The sequence below is a fragment of the Bufo gargarizans genome, chromosome 1 (assembly GCF_014858855.1).
Source record: "Bufo gargarizans isolate SCDJY-AF-19 chromosome 1, ASM1485885v1, whole genome shotgun sequence".
In the NCBI taxonomy this organism is placed as follows: Eukaryota; Metazoa; Chordata; class Amphibia; order Anura; family Bufonidae; genus Bufo; species Bufo gargarizans.
The window spans coordinates 501,253,046-501,268,175 of NC_058080.1; the positions used below are offsets into that span (position 1 = coordinate 501,253,046).

The window sequence follows — 15,130 nt, forward strand, 5'->3', positions numbered from 1 at the left end:
AAGCTAATTGGACATAATGTCACACCAAACTCCAAAAATGGGCTGGACAAAATTACTGGCACCCTTTCAAAATTGTGGATAAATAAGATTGTTTCAAGCGTGTGATGCTCCTTTAAACTCACCTGGGGTAAGTAACAGGTGTGGGCAATATAAAAATTACACATGAAAGCAGATAAAAAGGAGAGAAGTTCACTTAGTCTTTGCATTGTGCGCCACATTAAGCATGGACACCAGAAAGAGGAGAATAAAACTGAGGACTTGAGAACCAAAATTAGGCAATATTATTAGGTCCACAGTAGGCAATATTATCAAGTTTGCAACCCATGGCACTGTAGCTATTCTCCCTGGACGTGGATGGAAGAGAAAAATTGCTGAAAGTTGTCAACGCAGGATAGTCCGGATGGTGGATAAGCAGCCCCAAACAAGTTCGAAAGATATTCAAGCTGTCCTGCAGGCTCAGGGAGCATCAGTGTCAGCGCGAACTATCCGGCGACATTTAAATGAAATGAAACGCTATGGCAGGAGACCCAGGAGGACCCCACTGCTGACACAGAGGCATAAAAAAGCAAGACTACATTTTGCAAAAATGAACTTGAGTAAGCCAAAATCCTTCTGGGAAAACGTCTTGTGGACAGATGAGACCAAGATAGAGCTTTTTGGTAGAGCACATCATTCTACAGTTTACCGAAAACGGAATGAGGCCTACAAAGAAAAGAACACAGTACCTACAGTGAAATATGGTGGAGGTTCATTGTTGTTTTGCTGCCTCTGGCACTGGGTGCCTTGAATGTGTGCAAGGCATCATGAAATCGGAGGATTACCAACGGATTTTGTGTCGCACTGTAGAGCCCAGTGTCAGAAAGCTGGGTTTGCATCCAAGATCTTGGGTCTTCCAGCAGGACAATGACCCCAAACATATGTCAAAAAGTACCCAGAAATGGATGGCAACAAAGCGCTGGAGAGTTCTGAAGTGGCCAGCAATGAGTCCAGATCTAAATCCCATTGAACACCTGTGGAGAGATCTTAACATTGCCTTTGGGAAAAGGCACCCTTCCACTAAGAGAGACCTTAGAGAATAAGAGAGAAGCTTATTGATGGTTATAGGAAGCGACTGATTTCAGTTATTTTTTTTTTTCCAAAGGGCGTGCAACCAAATATTAAGTTAAGGGTGCCAATAATTTTGTCCAGCCCATTTTTAGAGATTGGTGTGACATTATGTCCGATTTGCTTTTTTTTACCAATACACACAAAGGGAATAAATGTGTGTGTATAGCAAAAACTGTGTTACTGCAATACTTTTTCTGTAAGAAATACTTCATTTTCTTGAAACATTTTGGGGGTGCCAACATTTACGGCCATGAATGTAAGAGGGAAAGGGCTCCCTTCTAATCGGGGCCTCCCCACTGACCCTGTGACTGCTCCCAGGCCTGTTATAGTAAGCTGCCTGCTAAGCTGTGTCGGTCTGGGCTTCACAGGCATCCAATAAAAATTCCATAGACTGTCTATTATAGTCTACGTACAAGTCCAGAGGACTAAAAATTATGGTAAAGACAAGTTTAAAAAAAAGTATAAAAAATTAAAATCGCTGTCTGAACTGTTACAATGTAAATATATTTGCCCTGTGTGATGAATGTCATAATGGAATAAAATAAATTAAAATTAATAAAGTTATCAAAAAGTACCCCAAATGTACACCAATAAAAAATTACAGCTTGCCCTGCAAAAAACAAGACCTTGCGCAGCTCTGTAGAGGGAAATATAAAAAAAGTATTGGTGTCAGAATATGGCGCTGCAAAGAAAATGTTATTTTTTTTCAAAGGTTTTTATTACCTTCAGTGTTGTAAAACATAATAAAAACTATATAAATTTGGTATCCCTGTACTCGCAGAATAAGGTCGTCGTGTCACTATAAGCACATTGTAAATACTGTCAAAATAAACCCCATAGAGAATTTTCCAATATGAGATATCGCAAATGAAATGACCATTAAAACATTCAACTTGTCCCACAATAAAAAGTCCTCGTAAGGCTATGTAAATGGAAAACGTAAAAAGTTGTGGTTCTTGAAAGGTGTGGAAGAAAAAACGAGATCAAAAACGAAAAATTGGCCTGGTCCTTAAAGGGGTTATCCTATAATGGCCCCTCTAATGCCCGGGCCCCTCACACAGGTTGTACTTAACTTGCTCACCGGCACCCGCGTCGCTGCATCTCCTAGCACCCCTTTAAGGGGTTAAGCTGTGTATTTTTTTAATGCTTTGCTGATGCCGTCTAAGAATAATTTTAGAATAGAAATTCCACCTTCAAAACAAAAAATTAGTACAAATCGGAGTACGCTCTGCACAGTCCCTTTAACCCTTTCAGGTCGCAGCCATTTTTGTTTAAAAAGCCATAACCTATTTTTTCCGTTCACATGGACGTATGAAGGCTTGTTATTTTTGCAAGAAAGTTGGACTTTCTAATGGTGCCAATTAATGTTCCATACGCTGTAGCGGGAAGCTGGAAAATTATTCATGAAGTGGAACTGGAAAAAATGCAGTCGCCCTGTTTTCTGGGTTGAGTGTGTGGTAAAAGACACGTGACGGCAATCCTAAATTTATGCGTTCTGCTTTAATGCTTAGTGTATTCAAAAAACGTTATCGCAGCGACACCGGTGGGGTCGGAGGGCCGAGTCCCCTACCAGTTGCTAGGATGAGGAGAGAGAAGCACTGTCCTCGCTGCAGGAGACTGACTCCAGACTGTCTCATAGACTTTCTATGTGAGGAGAGGAAGCGCTCTATGCGAGTACACCTTTCTCCTTGTTCTAGCGATTGGTGGGGGTCTCAGCACTTGGACCACCACCAATCAAAACCTTTCACTGTTGACATTTTAAGTAAAAAGGTAAAAAAAAAAATATGAAAAAAATGTATTTCCTTTGCCATATTCTGACTTGCATATTTCCCATGTACAGACCTCTGTAGTTTTTATTGGTACCATTTTGAGGTATGTATGACTTTTGCATTTATATTTTATTCCAATTTTTTGGGAGACAACTTCAATCACAGGACTTTTAACCCCTCAGATGATGTGAGCGTGACCACAGGAGCTGTTGGACTGCAGTGAAGCATGTGTTATCAGTGGGGAGAGGGGAGTAAGCTGCTGCTAGACGCTTCTGATGGTGGTTTTTATGTAGCATTGTAAATCTGACCTGCTCAATCATTCACCCCCCTGACCACTCTGCCACCGGGGAAGAGTTGGAACATCCCCAACATATTAGATGTTTGGTCGATCCTGTTAAAATCAGTACGTTTGGCTGGCCCTAATCTAATCTGTATGGCCCCTTTAAGACGGACAATAGGAAACATGCCCATTCTCTGGACGGTGATCATAAATGAAGACTGAGTGAGACTTGCAGGGAGGATTGAAGAATGGGCAGCAGGGTTGCCAACCAGAAATTTTCTTTTTTCTGGACAACTTATCCCAAAATCGCAGACATTCATAATGAATGATAAAGATAAGTACCTAATATGTGACTATAGCTCAATACACTGATAAGAACTCATTACCAGCATTTACTGTGAGCTGTAAAATGATGAGAATTACCACTAAGGCTACTTTCTCACTAGCGTTAATGTTTTCCGGTATTGAGATCCGTTCATAGGGTCACAATACCGGAGAAAAACGCTTCCGTTTGGCCCCTTTCATTGTTAATGGGGACAAAACATAACTGAACAGAACAGAATTCTCCAAAATGCGTTCCGTTCCCAGACCGGAGAGCAAACCGCAACATGTTGTAGTTTGTTTTCTGTCCTGGGATGCAGAGCAAAACGCAAGTCAATGGGGACAGATCAGTTTTCTCTGACACCATAGAAAACGGATCCGTCCTCTATTGACTTTCAATGGAGTTCATGACTGATCACTTTTTCATGAGAAAAGTGAAATCACTTGTATAAAAGAGGTCTAAGGCCCCATGCACACCAGTGCGGGTGAGCTCTCACAAGATCCGCACGACTTTCTGTGCAGATTTATGTGCGTTTCTGTATCATATCTTCCACGGCAAATTTACTAACGCTACTGACGAGGTGCATGTTTAAAAAGCTGCTCTTTGTAAATGATCTCCATTGAGAGGTATTCTAAAGTTTTTCTTCACATGTGTGAAAAACTGATGCAATCCAGAGGGGAAAAAACGGAAACACTGAACTCAATTGCAAACTAAACTTGAATGAAAAACGATTGGCTTTTTACTGAGCGGACCCTGGCTTATTGGGGGTCATTTATTAAAGACTAGCTTTTTATACTGTTCTTTGATAACCCCTGCTCCTGGCGTGAAAAAACGACACCAGCTTCTGACGGGAGTAGGTTTCACTCCTCTTTTACGCCTGTTTCCAGGTAATATAATTGCACAGGCATTTAAAAAGGAGCAAAAAGTGATCTTGAGGTTTATTTACGCCCAAAACTGGAATAGCGATGTTAGTAAATGACTCCTGTTCTATATTACTTATGTGAAAGAGGCTGTAGGGTATGTTCAGATTTGTGGTTTGAATACCACAGATTAGACCCATTTAATGGGGCTAATCCCTGTTTAGACACCCGCCACAGTGTCTGTGGAAAAACGTGCCATCTTTTTGGGATGGATGGATTCCCTTTGAGGGTCAACAGGAGGCAGAACCCAGTTTACCCTGTAGATTTTTGTCATATAATATGTGCTGAAATCAACAAGGTAAGGCCTCATGCACACGACTGTTGTTTTGGTCCGCATCCGAGCTGCAGTATTTGCGGTTTGGATGCGGACCCATTCACTTTAATGGGGCTGCAAAAGATGCGTACAGCACTCCGTGTGCTTTCTGCATCCGTTGCTCCGTACCGTGGTCTGCAAAAAAATATAACATGTCCTATTCTTGTCTCGTTTTGCGGACAAGAATAGGCAGTTATAATAATGGCGGACCGCAAAAAAAAGTTCTAAGGTTACATGCACTCGAACGTATTTTGTTTCCGTGTCCTTCCCGTTTTTTTTTTTTTTTTTTTGCGGATAGGATGCGAACCTATTAATTTCAGTGGGTCAGCAATAAATGCGGACAGCACACAGTGTGCTATCAGTATGTCCGTTCCGTAGCCCCGCCAAAAAAAATAGAACATGTCCTATTCTCGTCCGTTTTAGGCATTGTTACAATGGATCCGCAGAAAAAAAAAAAAGGATGGCATAAGTTTTTTTTTTTTTTTTTGCGGAACGGTTGTGTGCATGTAGCCTAGGCTATGTGTTTTGCGGTCTGCAAATTGCGGATATGCAAAAAATAAAAAATGCCATCCGTTGTTTTTTTTGCGGATCTGTTGTAACAATGCCTAAAAAAAAAGAGTAGGACATGTTCTGTTTTTTTTTTTTTTTTTTTTTTTTTTTTTTTTTTTTTTTTTTTTTTTTGCGGGGCTACGGAATGGACATAATGCATAATGATGCGGACAGCACTCAGTGAAATGAATGGGTCTGCATCCTATCTGCCCCCCCCCCCAAAAAAAAAAACGGAACGGACAAGGAAACAATCAATGTTTGTGTGCATGTAGCCTAAATGTGTTGTGTGAACACGCCCTAAGAAGTGGAAACGGAACTTCCAGTGTCTAGGTTTGCGTCTTTCCGCTGACCCAAGCCTTCTCAGGAATGTGGCTCTTCAGCTCTCTATGCGATAGAAATAAATCTTGTACTCCTCCGCTGACAATAGGAGCTATCTGGAGAAAACTGCTCATTTAGCTTCTCATTAGTTCCTTGCATAGAATAAGATGCTGCGTCTGCAGATCTGGAAGGGGCAGTTCAGCAAATACTTCTCGGCTGAGGGAGGCTCTTCTGTAAAGAATCTCATTATGAAAGCCTTCAGTCTCCCGAATAATGCAATGTTACAATCCCATGTAAATTATTGGAACAAAGCAGTAATTGCTGCTGCTGTAATAATTCATACACATCAATTAACCCCTGGGTATCAGATTTACCAAAGATGCGTTCATTTCTAGCTTGCAGCTGTCTTGGCGCTTTCCATACAGCAGTCGGATCTCCCCGTTGACAGCGTCTAGTTAGGAATTACAGTATTTGCTTGCGTATCTTTTTACAGCTAAATGTTTGCTTTTTTTAGCGTATCCCTATTTTTAGGGATTATATTTGTGGCATTTTAAAAATAAATAAATGTGTCAATTGCACCTGGGGGGTAGTCATTTCCGTGTTGTTGTGTTTTTTTTTTTTAAGACATTGCGTGAAAATGTTGCGTTTAAAATAAAATGCCAGACATAAAAAAGTCCCCACTAGTAAAAAACGGTTTCATAATTGCCATGGACTTCCTGCTAATAACATCTAGGGCTAGCATGTTTTTTCAGCATAGAATAATGTGACAAATTTGTGACCCCAGCCTCCCAAATAAGAGCTGACTTTAGACGAGCAACCTGCTAACATGTGGCTTATGTACCAAGTTCAATGAGCGTGTACAGTGCTCCACATCGGTAGGAGAGCTTATGTTACAAAGTGCGCCCCGAGGGGACGTCTCCGGACCGCTTCTTACAATCCCAATGTGTTTCCATACATATGAACAATGAGCTTCTGAGTTTATGGAAACTGTCCTAAAGCCTGAGATCTTTTCTTTGTAACCCAAGTCATCTAACAGAGTGGACACGTAACATCTGGCAATGCTTTGTATGTAAAACGTCACACAAGTGCCTTGTCTCATTGTGACCCGAGCCCTGAAATCTACGAGTAAATGCACACTGCTATGTCCTGGAGATACATCAGAAGATGGTAGGCACCAAGACCCCCCTCCATCCAATGACCTGACAGTGGTCCACATTGACGGCCTGCTCCTGAATTCTAATCTAATTTGCACCAAAACTCTGTATATTTGTGACCCAATTTGTTGCATCTCATTTTAGACCTTTTTATGAAGCAAGTAAACCTAAAAGAATAACCCAGCGTGCACTGCTTGATGAGGGGGCATGGCTTAGTGGAAAATGAGTCTGGTATTTATAACTATTAGTTTGGTGAGGGTCCTACCACTGGGACAATCACAAGAACGGGGCCCTGTATCCCCTGCAACCCCCGGAAATGAATGGAGCAGCCGGTCTCACTTCTGTGTGGCCGCTCTATTAATTTCTATCAGAATTCCCTTAGAGGTCGCCCATTTTCCTGATCTCGTGACCTAGCAGTAGGACCACTGCCAATAATAGTTATCCCCTATGCTGTGGACAGGAGAGAACTTTTAACAACTAGCGTACCCCTTTTAAAGAGGACCTTTCATGGGTCCAGACTTTATAAACTAAGTATCAGGGTATGTAGGGCATACAGCGGGGATCTGATAGCGCTTACTATTTTTTCTGGGCGCCGCTCTATTTGCCCCTGTTAAATTCTCCCACCCTGTATGCTAATTTTTGCATCGGTACAAGGAGGAGGACGCAAGGGTTTCTCAATGGGCGTCTCCTTCTCCCTGGCTGTAGCGCGGTACAATCACAGCAGAGAGCATCACAGCCAGGGAGAAAAAAAGTTCACCTTCTCCCAGTCATCGGAGAGCGTCACAGCCAGATGATTGTACCGCGCTACAGCCAGGGAGAAGGAGCGGCGCCCATTGAGAAACCCTGGTGTCTCCTCCTCCCTGTACCGATGTAAAAATTAGCACAGGGTGGGAGAATTTAACAGGGGCAAATGGAGCGGCGCCCAGAAAAAATAGCAAGCGCTATTAGATCCCCGCTGTATGCCCTACATACCCTGATACTTAGTTTATAAAGTCTGGACCCATGAAAGGTCCTCTTTAAGGGGCAACATTCTCCAGCAAAGTAAGCCAACCAATAGGTGGAAGAAAGTTAGACAAAAGTGCCTGGCCGTGCACCACCGTTATCATCCAGCCTGAGCTGGCATCTACAGGATTGGTAAATCTGCCCCAGTGTGAATGGTTTGGGCCAGTTCGCACTGAGTTTTTTGGCGCTGATTTTGGAGTGTTTCTGTCTTAAAATAGCCTCCCATTCATTTCAATGGGAAGCAACACTTTTTTTTGCACTGTTGCATGCCCTGTGGGGCAGAATCAGTGCTGAATTTCCCATTGTGTTTTTTTGCATTTTCCGTGTTTTTTTGGCACAAATCTGCTTCAGAAACCTCAAGCACAAAATTCAGCTTTGTATTATTATTATTATTTTTTTTTTTTTTTAATCCGTCGTGGGAACTGGCCCTTAAAGTGCACTGCATCTGCAAGTGCATCTGGTTTCATATTCAGAAAAAATAGTTGGAGGGTATATACACTGTCCAATTGTCGGGCAGATTACCGGCGACAAACTTTCCTATGAACGCTCGTTCTCAATAATCTGCCCGTGTAGCGGTGCAGCAGCAGATCTGCCGCCCAGGAACAATGATTCTGTATGAGGACGAGCCATCGTTCGTGCTCATACTGTGGAGGTGGTTTATTGTTAAAGGGGTATTCTGCTATCCACGAAATAGGGGATGACTATTAAATTGGAGATGGTTCGAGCACTGGGACCCCCACTGATCCCAAGCACTAGGGCCCCCTCAAATGAATAGAGTGTCAGAGCACACGTGTTGTCGCTCCATTCATCTCCATAGGACTGGTGGACATAGGAGTACAGCAGCAGCAATGGAGTGAATGGCGCCCGGTCAGGTGCGGTTCTCTCATTCTTGGATTGTGATCGGAAGGGGTCCCAGCAGTCAGACCCCCACAGATCTAATAGTCATCCCCTATCATGTGGATGGGAGTAATTTAAGTTGATTTTTATCGGCATACCCCTTGTCACCACCTATACATATCTATTTTACTAAATAGCTGTGTTTTTCTGTGCTGTTTCTCTGTTATTCCTAGAAAGTTTGGAATATGTAAGTTGACAAAGGTGGGACACGAACACTTGAGTCTTGAATAACAGAGGGACAGCACAATTCTGAGTTGTGATGTTCCAGAATTGTAAGGCTACTTTTACACTCTCATTTTGGGCGGATCTGTCATGGATCTGCAAAAACGGATCTGTTACAATGATACAACCACATGCATTTGTCATGAACTGATCCGTTTGTATTATCTGTAACATAGCCAAGACGGATCCGTAATGAACTCCATTAAAAGTCAATGGGAGACTGATCCGTTTTCTATTGTGTCATAGAAAACGGATCCGTCCCCATTGACTTACATTGTGTGTCAGGACGGATTCGTTTGGCTCCGCTTCGTCAGGCAGGACAGCTGCAGGCAGTGTTTTGGTGTCCGCCTCCAGAGCGGAATGGTGACAGAACGGAGGCAAACATGCATTCTGAGCGGATCCTTTTCCATTCAGAATGCATTAGGGCTGAACTGATCCGTTTTGGACCGCTTGTGAGAGCCCTGAAACGGATGTCACAAACGGAAAGCCAAAACGCCAGTGTGAAAGTAGCCTAATATTAACACAGACATGTCAGGAGAGGGGATAGCTCCTCTTTAAAGGGGTTGTGTCAAGTTTAGAAGTTATCCCTCTATCCACTAACTGATCTGTAGGGAATCTGACTGCTGGGACCCCCACGGATCATCACCCGATTTAATGGAGCGGCAGGTCGGGTATGCGCCCTTCCGCTCCGTTCATGCTCTGAGACTTCAGGAGATAGCAGAGTAAAGTGCAAGGCTATTTTCAGCAGTCTCGTAGAACATCAGGGTGCATACTCGTTCTTACTCTCCATCCAATCTGGGGAACGGGACCACTGTTCTCCTGATTGGTGGGGGTCCCAGCAGTCAGACGCTCACAGATCAGTTGGTTATCTCCTATCCCGTTGATAGGGGATAACTTCTGAACTTGACACAACTTTAAAGAGGGGCTGTCACCTCTCCTGACATGTCTGTTATTAATGCCTGTTTTCCCCATAATAACTATTCTGGAACTTCCCCTTTAATGCCTTGATCTCCACTAAGAATTGTAACGACTAGAAGTACTTGGCATCGGGAGCAGCTCTCCTTGCAGATGGTGATGACTAGTGTGACATCCCTATGCTGAGGCTCTTTCTTCCATGTATGAAGTGAACACTTCCATGGCTGTACTTTGGCTGAGACAACCCTTATTTTTGTTTCCAGTGGCCCATGGAAAGTATTCTGGCACCTTCTGAACAAGGAGTGGCATGTCCAGTAATGCACCAGCCCAGATTTCAATTGTCATTATGCATGTGCATCTACGGACGTGCTTTTAAAAGGGCATTTTTCACACTAAAATCACAGGATCCTTGTCGGCACAGTGGCCCACATTTACTAATGTGACGTCATAAAATGTACCAAAATTTGGCAGAATTTGGAACATTTTTGGTTCAATTTGGCTCATGTAGCTCACTGTGCCTTGGCTTAGTGGGAAATGGGGTGTGGTCAAATATATGCCCCATTTTGCACCAAAATTGTGCAACAGTCCTGGCATAAGTCTGTCTCGAAGTAAACTAACTAATAGTTGGTATGGAGTCAGAGAAAAGGATCTATCCCTGCACCATGTTCACCATCCAGTCGCTGCAGGTATAGTCTGTCTAAGGTTACTTCATCGTTAGGATTAGTAAACCTGCCCCTGTGTGAATTATCAAAGTGCGCTATCTGGTTCCCTGCTCTCCAGTATTTGCAGTATGACAACCCGTAGATTGAGCTTTGCCCTTGAGGTTGATGTTCTTGTATCTCCTCCGTAGACCTTCTCCGACAACGTGGGCTTCCTGATAAGTGTTTTCTGCGCCCTGGGAGTGTTCACTTTACTCTTCATTCTGGTGTGCATAAAAAGTGTGCTGCAGAAGGGGATGAAACTGTTGGCTCTTATCATCTGGGGATGCTTAGTCGCCATGGGCTATGCCTTTATATTCACAAGCACCATTGTGACTCCATGGGATCAGGTAAGTGGAGCAGTGTATGTAGCAGCCTGTTCTAAATAATGTATACTTCTGCATATTCCAAGAGATGTTGTTCTGTGCTCTGTTAAGGTATACTGGACGCTGTTTGTGACGGTCAGCCTGTACACCATGCTACCTTTAAGTATGAAAGTGGCAATATTTGCTGGGCTTAGCTGCTCCCTATCACATATCATTGTCCTCAGTGCTTACGTATCTTCATCAAGTCACCCGCCTGCCGGGGAATTCGCCTTGCAGGTAGGAATCTCTCCAGTCCATGGGGGATTATTGTTCATTTCCTCTCTACTGACTCTAAATCTTTTAGAAAGTTTTATATTAAGGGCTCCAGACTTTAAAGAAAACACACCAGGGTTTCTTTGGCTCTCAAGTCTAAATATTTAGCAGCCAAATAAACTTTTTGGGGTGCACTGGCAACTTTGTAAGGTACCATCTGGAGCCCTGAAATGTACTGTATTGCTAAATTGTTAACTCCTACTCTATCTTCACACCCATGCATGCCTCCATTCAACCTGGGAAACGTGGGTCCTGCCACGTCTGTTTTAGTAAATAATTGTACTCCCCATAAGTCATGAATGATCTTTTCTTAGAACTCTGTATTGTGCTGTTCCTCTGTTATTCTTCTTAGAAATCTGTACATAAATTGATTACTGTGTGCTACCATTCCCTTGGAAGAAGGGTGTGTTCCTATACAGCACTGACCAGACAGTGCAGGAAAACGCCCCCAACACTCAATTGTCAATTTGTCGTCATACCTTTCTGCAGATTATAGCAGATGTGGTCATCTTGCTGTGTGGCAATGTGGTTGGCGGTTATCACAAGCGGGTCACCGAAAGTGCATTAAAAGACACCTACCATGAAGCTATCAACTTCATTCATTCCCGCCGCAAATTGTACTCGCAGGAGAGGCAGCAGGTATGGTAGAATAGTGTTGGACTCTGTTCAGATGGTAATTGTACCTGGTGTTAGAGGTATACATATACTGTACTTCCAAGGGACACTGGCATATGTCACACACTGGTTTCTATACATTTTTTTTTACTGGATACTTTTGCATAAAAAATTGTAGTCAACATAAAAAAACATAGGAGGGAATTTATCATTAGGGGATTATATGAAGTCAGTTTTGCTTGAGCCTATGGCCCTGATTTATCTTGTATTGGCTCCAGAATTCTGGCTTCAATAAGTCGAAAAATTAGGGCTTTTGCAACTTTTCGGACTCGCTTGCGCAAAATGATGTGTGACATTTCATGTGGTAATGTGGCATAAAATACAGCAACATAGGGGGGAATGTATCATGAGGGGAATATCTGAAGTCCCTTTTGCTTGAGTCTGTGTTGGGGAACGTTATACCACATTTATCAAATGTCAAGTTTGATAAATTTGTCTTATCCTTAGACCTAACACTTTTTGTCTAGAGAAGCTGCTCCAGTTTTCCTACTCCACCCTCCTGGAGTGAGATTGTGACTTTTTTTTTGTGTGATTTCTTTAAAGAAAATCTTAATGATAAATCTGGAGTGACACTCATTAACATAGCTAACAACACCCACTCTTCACCCATATTACAAAACTGGAGTGAGTGCTGTAAGAATGCAAAAAGTCACAACATTTTTACATCTAAAAAGTCTCAAAAGCCCTATTTTGGGAGTTTCTGAAGACCTCTGTTGGGTGAATGGGGGGATATGGTTATATTTGGCAGATGTCCAGGCAGACACCAAATGCTATGTGAACACAGTGTGTGTGTGTGTGTGTATATATATATATATATATATATATTATATAATATACTGTTTTTGTTTTTTATCAGTGTGGGTCTTTTTTAGTTTGACTAAACGGATCGGGGTGGACGTTCTGTGATGATTTAGTTTTATAGCAGAGGTTTCTAGTACACTGTGTATACAGTAGTTGGATTGGGCCGTGATTATTAGATTTGGTACACTTCTTGCCATCATGGTTCTTTTGCCTTACATTCTGTGTTCTCGCTTCCCAGGAGCAGCTGTTGCTTTCAATTCTGCCACAGTATATTGCAACAGAGATGAAAGAAGAGATCATAGCGAGATTAAAAGACAAGAGACCGCAGCAAGAAAGTACTAATAACTTCCATAATCTGTACATCAAGCGGCACAAAGATGTAAGGTGTGTAAAAGCCAGCCTTGGCCACGAGCGTCATGTTAATGTACTGGAGACCATATCTCCAGAAGGATATTGATACTTTGGAGAGAGTTCAGAGAAGAGCTACTAAACTGGTACATGGATTGCAGGATAAAACTTACCAGGAAAGATTAAAGGACCTTAAAGGGGTTGTCCGGGTTCAGAGCGGAACCCGGACATACCCTTATTTTCACTCAGACAGCCCCCCTGAGGCTAGCATCGGAGCAGCTCATGCTCCGATGCGCTCCCATGCCCTGCGCTAAATCACGCAGGGCATAGGCTCTTTTGTTTTCAATAACACACTGCCGGGCGGTAACTTCCGCCCGGCAGTGTGTTCGGTGACGTCACCAGCTCTGAGGGGCGGGCTTTAGCTCTGCCCTAGCTGTTTTACTGGCATGGGCAGAGCTAAATCCCGCCCATCAGTGCCGCTGACGTCACTAGAGTTCCTGTCAGCCCCATGGAGAGCCCGGTACGTCACCGGAACTCCTAAAAATGCCTTTGCTCTGCGCAATTTAGCGCAGGACAAAGGAGAGCATCGGAGCATGAACTGATCCGATGCTCATGTCAGCGGGGCTGCCTGGGTGAAAATGGAGGAATGTCGGGGGTTCAGAGCTGAACCCGGACAACCCCTTTAACATGTATAGCTTGGAAGAAAGACAAGACAGAGAGGATATGATAGAAACTTTTAAATACATAAAGGGAATCAACAAGGTAAGAGAGGAGAGAATATTTAAAAGAAGAAAAACTGCTACAAGAGGACATAGTTTTAAATTAGAGGGGCAGAGGTTTAAAAGTAATATCAGGAAGTATTACTTTACTGAGAGAGTAGTGGATGCATGGAATAGCCTTCCTGCAGAAGTGGTAGCTGCAAATACAGTGAAGGGGTTTAAGCATGCATGGGATAGGCATAAGGCCATCCTTCATATAAGATAGGGCCAGGGGCTATTCATAGGATTCAGTATATTGGGCAGACTAGATGGGCCAAATGGTTCTTATCTGCCGACACATTCTATGTGATGCATGGTCGTAATGTAGACCGTTGTTCCTTTGTGCACATGATGAGGCACTGTTCACATCGTACATTGCTTTCATTTTTGCAGCATCCTGTATGCAGATATCGTGGGCTTCACGCTACTTTCCAGTGAGTGCTCCCCCAAAGAGTTGGTACTCATGTTGAATGAGCTTTTTGGGAAGTTCGACCAGATTGCAAAGGTGAGTAGTAAACGTAGATGACTGGCGTCAATACAGTATGTCCTTTACAAGAACTAAGGAGATGTTTTGTCTTCTGCAGGAAAATAATTGCATGCGCATCAAGATTTTGGGTGACTGCTATTACTGTGTGTCAGGGCTACCAGAATGCTTGCCAGACCATGCCAAGAACTGCGTCCAAATGGGCTTAGATATGTGCCAGGCTATCCGGTGAGAACATTTACAATATTCTTGGAGCGCTGTGTATTGTGCTTCTTTGTTCGCTCTTTATGTAAAGAAGAAAAGGAAGAGACGCGCTCCTTGAGCAGGACCCCCTGGTGTTGGTGGTAGGGGGCAAAGAAAGAGGCTTACTTCTATGTGTTGTGCAATCAGAGGCACAACACTTAGAAGAGCCTGGGTCCAGGGAATGGCCAATCCTCAGAGTATCACAGGGGTAGGAAGAAAAAAAAGGGGGTCTGTGCACTACTACACTTTTCTTTATTGATAGGGATGATGAGATCTCATCCGTAAGGTTATCATACACAGTAACATTTTTAGAAGACTTTCGAGCGTGCCAAGGAGCAGAGGAAGTCAAAAATGGCATTCTAGGTTTAGTAGTATTAATGCGAGCTGCCAATCTGCTTCTTCATAGAAGAGGAAATGACTGATGGCCGGGACTGATCCCACAAAGTCCCTAGTAATGCATTCATTTTGACTTGATAAGCAGACAGCACAGTTGTGTTTGCTGACCCACGTCACCCACCACTGCAGTACATCAGAGCATTTTGCAATAAATGATCATGAAAAGTCTTTGTGTATAATCTTTTTATATAATCTAGAAGGCTTGACGGCTGTTGTCGTCCAATGCCGGCTTCTTGCCAGTTACTTACCTATTGTAAAGGTCTACATCATCCAGTTGAGCTGAATGTGCCTTCCAAAGTAGGTAATGCATGGCTACTTCAG

At 43.1% G+C, this 15,130-nt stretch overlaps 1 protein-coding gene across 5 annotated transcripts in view; it reads left to right on the forward strand.

The window, feature by feature from the left end:
• Positions 1–15,130, forward strand: part of ADCY4 (adenylate cyclase 4) — an 85,336-nt gene that overhangs the window by 40,934 nt on the left and 29,272 nt on the right. For all 5 annotated transcript variants that reach the window (XM_044274903.1, XM_044274894.1, XM_044274875.1 and 2 more), the window contains exons 3-8: positions 10,619–10,816; positions 10,904–11,068; positions 11,594–11,743; positions 12,819–12,964; positions 14,080–14,191; positions 14,271–14,398. In XM_044274903.1, the coding sequence (XP_044130838.1) occupies positions 10,619–10,816; positions 10,904–11,068; positions 11,594–11,743; positions 12,819–12,964; positions 14,080–14,191; positions 14,271–14,398 (899 nt within the window). The remainder of the gene's footprint in view (positions 1–10,618; positions 10,817–10,903; positions 11,069–11,593; positions 11,744–12,818; positions 12,965–14,079; positions 14,192–14,270; positions 14,399–15,130) is intronic.